The sequence below is a fragment of the Epinephelus moara genome, chromosome 20 (assembly GCF_006386435.1).
Source record: "Epinephelus moara isolate mb chromosome 20, YSFRI_EMoa_1.0, whole genome shotgun sequence".
NCBI lineage: Eukaryota > Metazoa > Chordata > Actinopteri > Perciformes > Serranidae > Epinephelus > Epinephelus moara.
Window position 1 is genome coordinate 34430386 of NC_065525.1, and position 12928 is coordinate 34443313.

General features: G+C 42.9%; 1 protein-coding gene across 5 annotated transcripts in view; it reads right to left on the reverse strand.

Moving 5' to 3' along the window:
* sin3aa (SIN3 transcription regulator family member Aa) overlaps positions 1-12928 on the reverse strand; it is a 32592-nt gene that overhangs the window by 8844 nt on the left and 10820 nt on the right. For 4 of the 5 annotated variants that reach the window (XM_050072663.1, XM_050072661.1, XM_050072664.1 and 1 more), the window contains exons 7-17: positions 11642-11794; positions 11276-11431; positions 11065-11154; positions 9966-10084; positions 9646-9856; positions 8272-8388; positions 7779-8017; positions 6975-7158; positions 3921-4497; positions 3281-3450; positions 1302-1475 (exon numbers count right to left, since the gene is read on the reverse strand). In XM_050072663.1, the coding sequence (XP_049928620.1) occupies positions 1302-1475; positions 3281-3450; positions 3921-4497; positions 6975-7158; positions 7779-8017; positions 8272-8388; positions 9646-9856; positions 9966-10084; positions 11065-11154; positions 11276-11431; positions 11642-11794 (2190 nt within the window). The remainder of the gene's footprint in view (positions 1-1301; positions 1476-3280; positions 3451-3920; positions 4498-6974; positions 7159-7778; positions 8018-8271; positions 8389-9645; positions 9857-9965; positions 10085-11064; positions 11155-11275; positions 11432-11641; positions 11795-12928) is intronic. The other variant, XM_050072662.1, reaches the window with a different exon arrangement.

Consider the following 12928-nt stretch of genomic DNA (forward strand, 5'->3'; position numbering starts at 1 on the left):
ATCCAATGCATCAAAACATTGTTTTCTAGTTGGAGGCGCGCCTCATTTTCAAACTGTATGGTTTGACTAAAATGAACAATGACAGCAATATAGTCCACGATGAGCAGCGCTAAAATCAACCTGCGTAGTTGTCCCTCCATTGTGACATTAGAAAGTGTCACATTTATCTTGCAAGTGTACTCTTCTTAACGTTTTGATTACTTCATGGATTTTTCCCACATGGAAATTCTGACCAATCAAGAGCAGCTTTCTCACACAAGGCATTTTATCTGGTCTGCTTGTAAATGCTGCCGTGAGAACATGAACCAACTCTAGGCAATTATACAACTTTGTAACAAAATGAGTCCCTGATTCAGACCAAAGCAAGACAACTCTAGGTCTGAAAGCATGTTGGCTGATTCTGATCAGTTCATTTTAAAGCCAATATTGGACGATACTGATGACGTACCGATATTACTGTGCATCCCTAACTTAAAGAAAAGATAATAAAAGAAGCAGAGAACTAAGTGTACTGTTTTCAAGCCGTATGTCGTTGAACATCTCTCACTTCACTTTGCCAACTAACTAGAGCGTGCACAACTACCTGATGTGTTTTTAAAAATCTGTCACTGCAGAGTGAGTTTGTTTTAAGTCATTACTGGATCTGTAACTTCTCTTCTGACAAAATTGGATAGACTCATGTGAACCGAGCAGGTTATCAACAGCAAAATGAAGCTTTTCAACGTACATCAAAAAGGGAATTTGTTTGTGGGTGGCAGGTGGCCTTAAGCTGCTTTTACACACTGCCAGAGCTCCATGAGAGCAAGAATAACTTAAAAGAAAGATATCATCTGAAAATGATTGGTAAGCTGCAGACAGCACATTGGTGTTTGTCAGGCCAGCTGATCTGTAAACTTTTAAGACCTCATTTTAGACGCTTTAGATGCCAACAGACTCGTAACAGAGCGCTCTGCACAGCCACTAGTAATTTATTACAGTGCTGAGAAGCGTGGAGAAGATTTATTGGTTGTGAACACACCCGAGAACAGAATTTAAATCAAAAACAAAACAAGAAATCCTCACGGTCTCAGTTCCTCTCTGCAGTAAACAAACTTCCATAAATGTATTAATTAAATCACCCACTCCTGCAGTCTTGTGGAAAATTAGTCAATCTAAGTACTTCTCCTTAAATTAACTTTAATTTAACTTATTTCCATATTTTTTAAAACTTCTGCACAATCTTTCATCTCCTTTCATCTCATCTCATCCAGTTTCATCATCTCCCCAGTTTTCTAATGACTGTAAGACCTTCATGTGTTTACCTTGAAGCAGTTCTCATCAGACATGAGCTGCTCGGCTTTCCGCTGGTACATTGCCTCAGCTGAGCTCCTCGAGGACTGGGTGGACATGGTTCCTCCGCTGGCTCCATTAGCGCTCTCTGAGAGGTAGAGGTCCGTCACCTGGACGCAGATCTCATCACTCACGATGTGTTGAAGCTGGATGGAGAGAAGCAAGTGTTTTAAATCAGAAAAAAACATTTAAACATGTCAGAATTACGCTCACTGTGCTAACGGAGGCTTAAAGGAATGGTTTGGATTTTTTTAAGTTTTAAGTTTTATGAGGTACTTATACATCGTTAGTGTATTACATAAAGTAGATGGCAGTCGGGCGCCTCCAGTTTGGAGAAGCAGGCAGGAGTGCCAACACAAACCCAAGCAATGTACTGCTGTGGACGGGGGAAGCAGCAAAGCATATTTAAGCCATCTAAAAAATATCAGTATCAGTTTAAGTGCAAGCTATATTTAGAATATTTTCACCGCTTTACTACGCCATCAGACAGCCCTCTCTTACAGAGGCAATTATATCGCTCTCTTTAAAGCCACCAGTCTTCTTTTAAAAAACAGGAATTTTCCCTCACAGCACACAGGAGTTCTGCACCCGAGAGCCCATTTACATAAGACAGGAAGCAGTTAGTTCCCTGAAGCCAGGAAGCCTGTCACGGAGCGCCACAGTTGCTCTGTTGTGAGCCAAAACTATCACTGCTGTGTCGATCTCTTTTGGCAAGACAGTTTTGGCGTCTGGTCTATTTTCTCGATTATTTCAGTAATAGCCTGATATCACTGTGACACGAGAGAACACACATAAAAGAGAAACAACAGGTTAGTGTTATGTGTGATTAGAACAGAGCAAAGGAGTGAGACTGCATCTTAGTCTACTGAGTCACATGTGCAGATTGATTTTATTATTTCAGATTAAGTCAAATACAGAAAAAAGGTACCTGAACCGAATTCCAGGTACTGGATCAGATACCAGTATCAGTTCAACCCAACCCTATTGGTGATATTGTGTGACTCTTGTCAGTCTGAACAAACCTTTAAAAACACCAAAGTCTAGGGCTGCCCCAAAACATTAGTTGACCAGAAGGGCTAGCAGTCAACTAGATTTCATTGGTCGCTTAGTCGCAGAAAAAAACACACAAAAAAACAAATGTGAAACTCTATTAGGAGCTGCGCCTTGTCAAAATAAATCTAAACCTATATGACCGATGTGGGAATTTAATTTGAAAGGACAGACACAGGAAGTGTCCACGCTCAGCAGTCAGACAGGAGCCACAGTACCTGCGGTTATTCCACAGCTAGTTAATAACATGTCGGGCAGGAAATCCAAAGTGTGGGATCATTTTGAGAAGGTGAAGGACGAACCCAAGGTGATATGTAAACTCATCTTCATTGGTCGACTACAGACATGACGTATCATCTGAAACATGGAAGTAGCTAAACATGCGGGCGACTAGTCGACTAATGGCCCTAAATGACGACTATTGGTCGACTAGGAACATTCTCAGTCAGAGGCAGCCCTACCAAAGTCACACAAATACACAAACTAACCACTCAAGGCAGTGAAAGACCAGCAGCTCCCGTGTTCTTCAAGGTAAAGTTACTTTTTTTGTCAATGGAGTCTGAGCATAGATGATGACTTCAGTTCCCTGTCAGAAAAGGCTGTTTGACAACAAGGTAAAGCAGTGAAAATAGTCTCAATATAGCGCCCACTTACACTGATTGTTTTAGGAGGTTAAAATACTGCTGCTCCTCATCAATGCAGTACATTGCTTAGCATCTGGGCAGTACTCCTGCCTGCTTCTCCAAACTGGAGGTGTGCCGACTGACATCTACTAGAGGTAATACTCGACTATGGATAATTACCTCATACAACCTCCCTTCAAAAGATCTGAACTAACCCTTTAATGTGCCCACCAAATGAAACGTGAAAACTGTAGGAGAAATGACAAACAGATTCTCACCTGCCGAACGATGCTTTGGATGAGCTTGTCCATTGTGAAGGCGATGTAAGCGTGAATGGTGAACATTTCCCTCAGGGAGTCCTCGTACTGAGACGCCTCCATATTTCCGTCCAGCAAATTCCTGACCATCTCCAAGAAGGCTGAGTAGTAATCTTCCACCTCGATGTCCACTGGAGGAAAGAAATATTATAAAGAAGAAATCAGATGGCTGAGTGGATCCGCACATGACACAGAGACTGGCGGCATTTCAAATCAGTCATGGACTGATTTGGCAAGTGGAGCTCATTTTGGCAGCAGCTTAATTTTCCAAATCTAGTGATTCTCTGCTTCAATATACAGTACGTATTTGTTTTCATTCATATTTAGTTTTCAGTATTTATTTGTGTTATTGTTTAATTATCAGCCTCAGTAAAACTTTTAATTCCCCTCTCTTACACCGTCCATTGTTTCCAACAAGCCTCCAAACATTTTTTACATACTTTTCTCTGAGAAAAAAGAAGAATGTGAATAATGTGTGAGAGAGCAGGAATGTGGAACAAAAGTCAATGGAAACAGGATTTATGGTCCGTCCTCAACACAAACAAACGTGATACAGCACGGTTTAATTAGGAACATAAAACATGTGTCTGATGTTACTCACTGGGCTCCTTCAGTCTCAGCTGGATGGCTGGATTGTCGTTCTTCTCCTTCTTCAGTCCCAGGACTTCCCTCTCCCAGTCTCGTTCTCTGACCTCCTCTTCGATCTGCCGCTCCGCCTGCCCGTACAGCCGCAGCAGACGCGAGCACAACGTCTGGTGCAGCCGCAGGAAGATGTACCAGTTGTTGTTGACGTAGAACAGGTTGTAGGCGTCGTCGGAGCCACGCAGCTTCTGTGCCGCCGTGTTGCTGAACAGCAGCTTGGACTTGGAGGGGCTCCCGCTGCCGGGGACGCCGTTGTGCTTTTTAGAGGCGCCTTCCTCCAGATCCATCTCCTCTTCCTCTTCCTCCTCCTCTACGTCGGAGAGCTCACCCCGCTGGGAGAACAGCATGTCGGGGATGAAGTGGTAGATGATCTGTTTGATCTTGTATTTGTCCTCCTTCTGAATGCTGGTCTGTCGCTTCACGTGGTGGATGATGAGCGCCGCTGCGTCCTCCAGGATCTGGCTGTCCTCGTACGCCAGGGTCAGGTGGGGGCCTGTGGGTGGGGTGGCGTTCTCCTCGGATGCCTGCTCCTGGCGCTGCACAGCAAGAAAAGAATCATTGTCAGCATTTTGGATGCACAGAAGATTTGATTTTGGTTGATCTTGAAATGAAAATGTGGTTCTACAGTTTCCTGTTTGTTCCTATTTCAGCTCCTCCAGGATGTCGAAATGTCACAATTGCAACAATAGAAAATGGCAGATACTTAAACAGTAGAGTGCAAAACATTACAATAAAGTAATTTAACATAACTGAGACACTTCTGCCGTCTGAAAAAAGGTGCAGGTTGAAGCCACGGCTACACTTTCCCTTTTGACAGCACATCACATTTAGCAATCAATGACAAAACAAAGCAAAACAGGCAAACAAGGCAAATAACATAAATTCCATCGATCCCTGTGAATTCGGTACAACCTTACAATTTTTTTCCACTCCCCACAGCATTTGTGCCTATTTGACCAAGACATGATTGCCTTACATTTACTAACAAAGATAACTGCTGAAAGCCGTTCAAGGCATTCCCTAATGTTCTGCATGAAATTGGGGGTTAACACCGAGTTCAACGTTGTGGTGGAGCACGAAGGTAATTCATCGAATGGCAAAAACTTCTACAGAAAATCACACCTGGAAAATAGCTGAAACGCGTGAACATACAAGATAAACCACCATGACAGAGGCTGTTGCATCGGCATCTATCGCATGTGCTGAAAGAATCAATGTGAGTTACATTAAATATTCATGGTTAGTGGTGACCTTAGTGTAGTATAAATCACACAGTGATAAAGGCCTGCTTGCCTGTTGCGTGACAAACTAGGGCTGTGCCGAGTGCTGAAAATGACCACGTGTTATCCTCCAAAGCTGAGGAAAGGGTTGACAAAAAAGCTAACACCACGACACTTCTATGGAAATGGATATCTCAAAAGCAACAAAGCACAGATAAGACAGTCTGCAAAATACGCCATCAGTCAGTACCAGCCAAGATGGGAAAGACAACAAATCGAGAGTTACAGATGTAACTAAGGCTATGATTTCTGGATGTCCGCCAGTTCCATCACCTGTAAAGCGAGGAGTGTACTTGCTACGTGGCCAAACCTACCCGTACACGGTGTGCTGCACCTGTGTGTATACTTGTTGCAGCACGGACGTTCGTCGATGCAGCCAAAATGCCTGATACTGGTGGTCTCCGCTAGGGGCAGACCGCAGCACTCAGACACAGAGGTCGCGAAAAGCGAAGAAGGCGGTGACAGTGTATTTCCGGATAAACATAAACATGGACAATCTCGATGAAGAGGAGATCATAATTTTATTGCTGTTAAGATCTCGGTAGAGGAAAAGGCGTTGTCTCCGCTGCCATCGGAGATGGTATGCGCGGCCCCTTAACCAATCACATGGGGAGTTTGTTTCCCTTGTTTCACCCATGCGAGCAATCGATGAGGAAAAGCACAGGGAATTCTTCTTCTTTGGAGTTTTACGGCGGCTGGCATCCGTTACGTTGCATTGCCACCATCTTCTGGGTCTACCTTGCTCCTACATCTTTCATTCCATTATATCCTTTTCACCAGTCCACCTCTGACCTCACGTTCACAGTGTCTAGGTATACTTTGCACGAGCGCCTCTAGTGTTCATGTCAATAGTGCATCTCGCGTACGCATCACGCTACCTCGCAGCAAAGTGTGCGGTCTACGCGCCAAACGACTGCAAAATACGCGTGGCAGCCAAACATGCATGAAAACTGCACGCGTATCGTGCAGCAAGTATACTTTAGCCTTAAAGGTACCATTACAGCAACCACACTATTATTTTCATAAGATACAAGACAAGCTCACTTTTATTGTTCAATATGGAAAAAACATTCGTAATATTTTTTCCATATTATGCAGCTCTGTGACAAACTGTGTGTATTTGTATAATAAAGAAAATTGTTTAAGAACAAAAGTCTAATAAAATCAGTGTTTGTCTCTGTTAGTAGAGACTCCACTCTGCAGTGTAGTTTATACACCTAACATCACACAGTAACACTGGGCTTCAAAATCTCCCTCTCTCTAAATTTAATACTGATAAAAAGTAATTTTACTTTCACATCTTTGTATTAATTATGTTCATCTGTAGTGTAGGGTTATATGGGGGCAGGGGTGTTGAGGGTCAGCCATTTGACAATACCCCAGAAAATCTCTCTCTCTTTCACAGCCTAATGTCGGCAGGTATGAAGAGTAGGAACTGTTCTTTGTTTTTGTTGTGTTAACAATAGTGATGTCAGATTGATTACCCTCAGCTGTACATAATCTACAGGCTGTACATTGCTTTTTAAAATACAAAAATGTAAAATATCAGATATCGTATTTGTTATCAGCCATGAGCAGCAGCAGAACTGTTTGTTTTTTTTGAGATACAGTTTCCCAAAGCTGTTTATGTTCATATATAAAAACAGAATGCTAACAATAGAATTTGGTAAATTCAGGTTTTATCCATATTCTGTGTTTGGTGCCATACTGAGGTTCAGAGGAAAGAAACTTACCTCATCATAAATGCTTTCGATTTCATTCAGCAGGGACTTGGATCGAAGCACTTTGGTGTCATTCTGTTTGAAGTTGATGCCTTGATGGTCGAGAGACTTGAGGTAATACTTCTCGTTCTGCTCCCTCCAGATCTTGTTGAAGCCTCGCTGGGCTTCCCGCCACTCTTCCTCCTTGGTCTTTAATCTGGTTAGAAGAGAGCGAAGTCAACTATGTGATATACAAACACACAATCTCTAAAGAACATTTTAAACCAAAATCTGCAACTCTCAAACTGCAGCACAGGTATCAAAGCGTTCAGTGTCGCTTTTGTTACTTCACATCTTCACGAGACACAAACATCTGTTGCAACATTTATGCGTTTCACACAGGAGTACTGATCTGAGATACTGTAACAGGAATGGCTTCTTTTCGAATCCTTTCGCAGCAACAGAGAACGGAGTCTATAAAAGTACACATTAAATCTCAGGAGCCATTTTTAAATCCACCACTCCAACATCACATTGGCTTTTCCTCCCCTGTGTGGATTAGTGGGTTTATAAGCTCTGGTTCATAGCCTCAGTCTGGCCCCAAAAGAAGCTGGTGTACACACATTCACTGCACTGTGTAAACAGAGAGCTTGTGAACTGTACACGTCTGTGTTTGCATATGTGTGCACCTCACTGATTCTTCACCATATCAAAAACTACATGACAGAGCTCCAGTTAAAAACAATCCTTTGATTAAAAACCAGCTTCTGTTTCCAGGTACACAGATCAGATGATTAAAAAGGAAATTAATAAACATAATTCAGGTTCGACTCCCACCTCTTCAACACGATGGGGACAGACACAGCGGGGTTTTTCTTCAGGCCGTCTATTATGTCAGGCGCCTTGTCTCCGTATATCCTCTGGATGGCCTTGCGGTGTACGACCTCCGATGAGCCACCCAGCGTGTTGTCCAAGCGGAACTTGGCCTGCTCCTCCGCTGACATGCGGGACAACTTCCTCTGTACCGTCTCCAGGACTCTGATGGTAGCCAGGTTTGTCTCCAGAACTACATCCAACTGTGGGCGAGGAAACACAGCGGTCTTAATATCCGATGCTGTGTGTGCGTGCCCTTCATCTTTAATTTAAAAGCTCATACAGTACAATATCACTGAGCAAATTCGCAGTAGTAATTCAAAAGTGTTTGTTCAGAGATGTTTTAAAACAAACATGAGAAAGAAAAAAAAGTCCTGGAAGAGAAAACAGAACATCTACTGGAATAATATAATTCTTGACTGCTGTGGTGACATCAATGTTTAATGTTCCTGCTCACCTCAAAGCGTTCGTCCTCACATCTGTAGATGTGCTCCTCATACTGAGTCTTCTTGGAGCTGACAAATGTGGAGTCCTCAGACCAGGACGGGAAGGAGACCCAGGTGTCATTTAAGACCTGGACAAGGCAGAAACAAACAGTCATATTTAAAGGTCCACCCTCTTTTTTTAATGTGGAGTTTGAGTCAAATGATGTCGATGAATATGAAACACTGACACACTTATTGATCTAAACAGATGAAGGCTGCTTTCAGACCCAGAGTTGTCTTGCTTTGGTCTGAATCAGGGACTCATTTTGTTACAAAGTTGTATAATTGCCTAGAGTTGGTTCATGTTCTCACGGCAGCATTTACAAGCGGACCAGATAAAATGCCTTGTGTGAGGAAAGCTGCTCTTGATTGGTCAGAATTTCCATGTGAGAAAAATCCAGGAAGTAATCAAAACATTGAAGAAGAGTACACTTGCAAGATAAATGTGACACTTTCTAATGTCACAATGGAGGGACAACTACGCAGGTTGATTTTAGCGCTGCTCATCGTGGACTATATTGCTGTCATTGTTCATTTTAGTCAAACCATACAGTTTGAAAACGAGGCGCGGCTCCAACTAGAAAACAATGTTTTGATGCATTGGATGTGCTGAATGTGCATATTAAGGCAGTACAGGAGGAGGTGCACATTAATAATCCTCCAGGACTGTAACATGCTCATGTTTAACCCAAACAATGTGTCATGTGACTGCAGTTGGTTCAGATCCAGGTCGGAACACGTTCTCACCACAAACAAACCACACCAGAGTTCGTTTACAACCGGACTGAGACCACGTCTTCAAGAAGGTCTCAGTCCGGTTGTTTCAGTGTGCAATTGTGTGTGACTGCTGTGTTCACACCTGCACTTAGGGGGCAAACAAATTTGAGTTTGATTGAATCAGCTCTGAGGAGCTCAGCTGTGCCAGGAAGCCAGCCATGGAGCTTCACAGTGCTCGGTCGGCTTCCCAACACTTCCACTTCCTGTCTAAACCCAGTGTTCTCACTCAGATGCGCTCTTAGGTACTAAACTTGTCACAGACTGAATTAACGTAAATTGGTTCTCTCTAAACCAGTGGTTCACAACTGGTTTAGCCACGGGGTCCAGATTTATCCTTAGTCATCAGTTTAAGGCCCTCATAGTTTAATACATTCAGTGTCATACTTTCATTCACTCTACAGCAGGTACAGCACTTAAAAATGCAGCTCTGTGCTGGAAATTCACCAAATAATGTTTTTTACAAACTGAATGTGTTTCAAAGTCACTTGCGGTCCATTCAGAATGGATCCACGACCCACTTTTGGACTGTGACCCACCAGTTGGGAACCACTGCTCTAAACTTTACTTACCTCTTTACAAAGTGGAGTTCTGCCGGTGCATTTGGGCTGTTGGTAGCTTTTGGGCAGAGCTCTGTAACTGGAGCCGAGTCTCTTACAGGAAGCATAATCAATCTCCATGGCGATGCCCTCGGTGGCCCGTTCCTTGGGGTATGTTTCGATGTGAGACATTTCCCGATATCCCAGGAAGTTCTTAAACCAGTTGAACAGCTCGGGGAATTTTCTGTGCAACATAATTCAGTGTTAGAAACATGTACGATAGATATACAGAACACTTGTGGGGAAAAAAGTATGATATTTGCCAGGTGAGATGACACTGAGTGAGTACTCACCCTAAAAAGGGCAGCACCAGCTGCACTAGTTCAGCCCTGGAGATCACCTCCTGATTAAAAATGACCAGACACCGCAGGAAGTTGTCGTAGGCCTCTGCACTTCGCAAGGCTTTGCGCACCTGAGGTGAGAAATAAATGTAAGGACAGTGTGTGACAGAGAAAGTTTTCCATAACTAATGTTGGGATGTCGCGGTGAGGAAATTTTCTCATGAACTCAAGGTGACATTGAATACACCAGAAATTTATCTGTCAATGTCTGTAGAGTGCTAATGCAAACGGAACATTTCCTACTGCTGCAGATTTGCATTAAAGAATTTAACCGGCAAAACACAAGCTGACTTTGATTAGAAGGTTGTCACAGCAAATGCAATGTGTTTGTCAGTAATAATAGCACGACCGCTATCTAATCATTCATCAAAAATGCATCTACAAAGCAACGGTCATTTTTGGTATTTGTTGACAACAGATCAATTTAAAATATTGCAGGGAGTCATCTAATAAGGAGCAGCCACATGAAGAGTTGCAGGTGACTTCTTAGTGATGTAAATAACCTTTTTTCCTTCATTAATGTCATCAGGATCCCAAGCAGGATTGGTTTAAATCTGAAATATTGCCACACAGGTGCTTTTGCCTGTTGCTTTGACACCGAAACCTCCACCATCATCTTCTAAGTCAACGCTTCTAACTCTTGTCCCATGCTAAGTATCTGACTCCTGCTACACTGAGCTGTGACTCTGCTGCTGTATGCTAAGGATGATGGCGGTGCATGTAGCAGCTCAGTGCTCTTGCCCCAAAGTCATCACCATACTAAAGTCTGAACTGAAGTTCTTATTCTTGAGTGCAATAACTTATCTTATGTGCAATAATATGCAGACGCACTTTTTTTTATCCCATTTTAAGGTTCAGTGAAATTCTTGCTAATACACCTTAAAACCTCTGCTTTGCTTTCCCAAGCTTTAGCTGTGATTTAAAATTCTATCTGCGTAACTTAGTGATTGTTTTTCTTCTTTCACATCCTGTGTTCTTATCCTTTCATTTAATGGCTGTTTGCTTTACACACAAACAAACAGAGACAAGACACAGCATACTAAAAACGCACCTTCTCAAAGAACAGAGATTCTGTCCCGACTCCATGCTTGCTGGCCTCCGCCACTGAGGAATCTTTCAGATTCAGTAACTTGGGCTTCTTCTGTTCCAAAACAGCAGATGAGAGGACATCGGTGCAATCATTACAAAAACAGATGGGAAATAAGAAGGAAGCAGGAGTCGACTAACGCTTCAGCAGTATGTGAGGATGCATGTGTGTGTACCTTGACCGGGGGTGTGGACCCTGGAGTTGGATGGCGACGGATCTGGCAGCCATTCTGATTGGGCCTCTGTTTGTTGTTGAGCTGCAGCTTTTTGGCTGTACCGCCGTGGTCGTTCCGTACGGACTCTGCCTTCTCGGCTGTGGTCTTATTTAACAGCTATGGAGAAGACACAATGCTAATCAAGACGAGGGAACAACTCTGGATCTCCTGAAGTACAACAGGATTATTCCAGCAGGTTATTGTTAGGATCAAGGTTAAATGTTGACTATTTAACTGGTACAAACTAAATAAGACACTCTTTGACTCCATACTTGAGCTAAGTGCTTGTACATCGGCACTACAGTGATAACGAGGGTCTCTGCTCACCACTGAACTGTTGGCGTCAGGAAGAAATTGCCCAAACTCCGAGAGCAGGTCCTCTTGGTTCTTGAAGAGCCTGGCCACCTGAGCGTACACCTCCTGCTCCGTCAGAGCCGGTGTGTAGTTCCCACCAGCCTCCTTAGCGTTACGCTGCTCCTTCTGTAACAGACAGACACAAGTTCACTGTGAAGTAACTGCTGAAACCTGGAGTGATATGAGAGGTCACAAAGGCCTCCACCAATTTCAAAATGCACTTCTAGTTTTTCTTATTCCAGGCCTGTAAACTCCAGTGGGATGAAAGGGTGACATTTCTGAAAAATAGGGTTGAGCTTGTCGCTGCGTTGGCGCTCCCGCAGGGCCAAACAAAGCCAAAGCAGTTGAGCTCACTTTGGAGAAGGTTACGTTACTGAAAGAGCAACTGGAAACAGTTTCATTACTAAGATGAAGTCAAGCAGGGTCCTGTCTTAAACAGGAAGTCCACACTAATTTGATTTTTCCACAGATTCTTCACAGAATTTCAGGCTTTTCACAGAAAGTCTTTCAGATTCTTGTTGGCATATGATGTTAGTGCAGCTCAATATACTGTGTTTTCTGCTAAAATCACCTTGTGTTCTTGGATCGGAAAGAAACACTGGGTCAGAGTCTGAGATCTGGTATGTCTCTCTGTATATATGACGTATTCAGAGATTAAAGATATAATATGGAACTTCTTTGCATTACAGTGTCTGAAAACAACATATATTTTTTGTTGATTTGTGCACTTACATTATCACAAACGTTTCCAACAATGTTCAAACCCAAAGAAATCTGTTATTTTAATCAAGGACAAGGTCCGTGTTATGTGGTCACCGTCGCCTGTCAAAGGCGTCATGCGCCCCATTTCCACGGAGCAGTACGGTACAGTAAAGTTCAGTCTGATGTGCATTTTTTCCTTTTCCACTGTGAAAAGTTGTGGATGGTACCAATAGAACCGTTCNCTGTAACTATAAAATGAAAGGATGTTTTGCTGCCTCTTGCAGCAGCTGGAGTCTGAGAAAAAATAAATTAATTCACTGGGCCGACTGCCGGCGACTTTTTCAACAGTTTTTAATGTCTCTCTTGGATGAAATACACTTTTATTAATGAGTGGATCTTCAAGCTTTATAAACATATATATTAATTTCTACCAGGTTTTGTGAACTGCATATACTCTAATCCTCACTTGGGAGGAAAAAAAAGCGTCGCTGAGTGTTGTTCCAGTGCACAACGGCCGGTTGAGCTTGCCTGAGAAGGACTAAATGCACAAACCTGCTA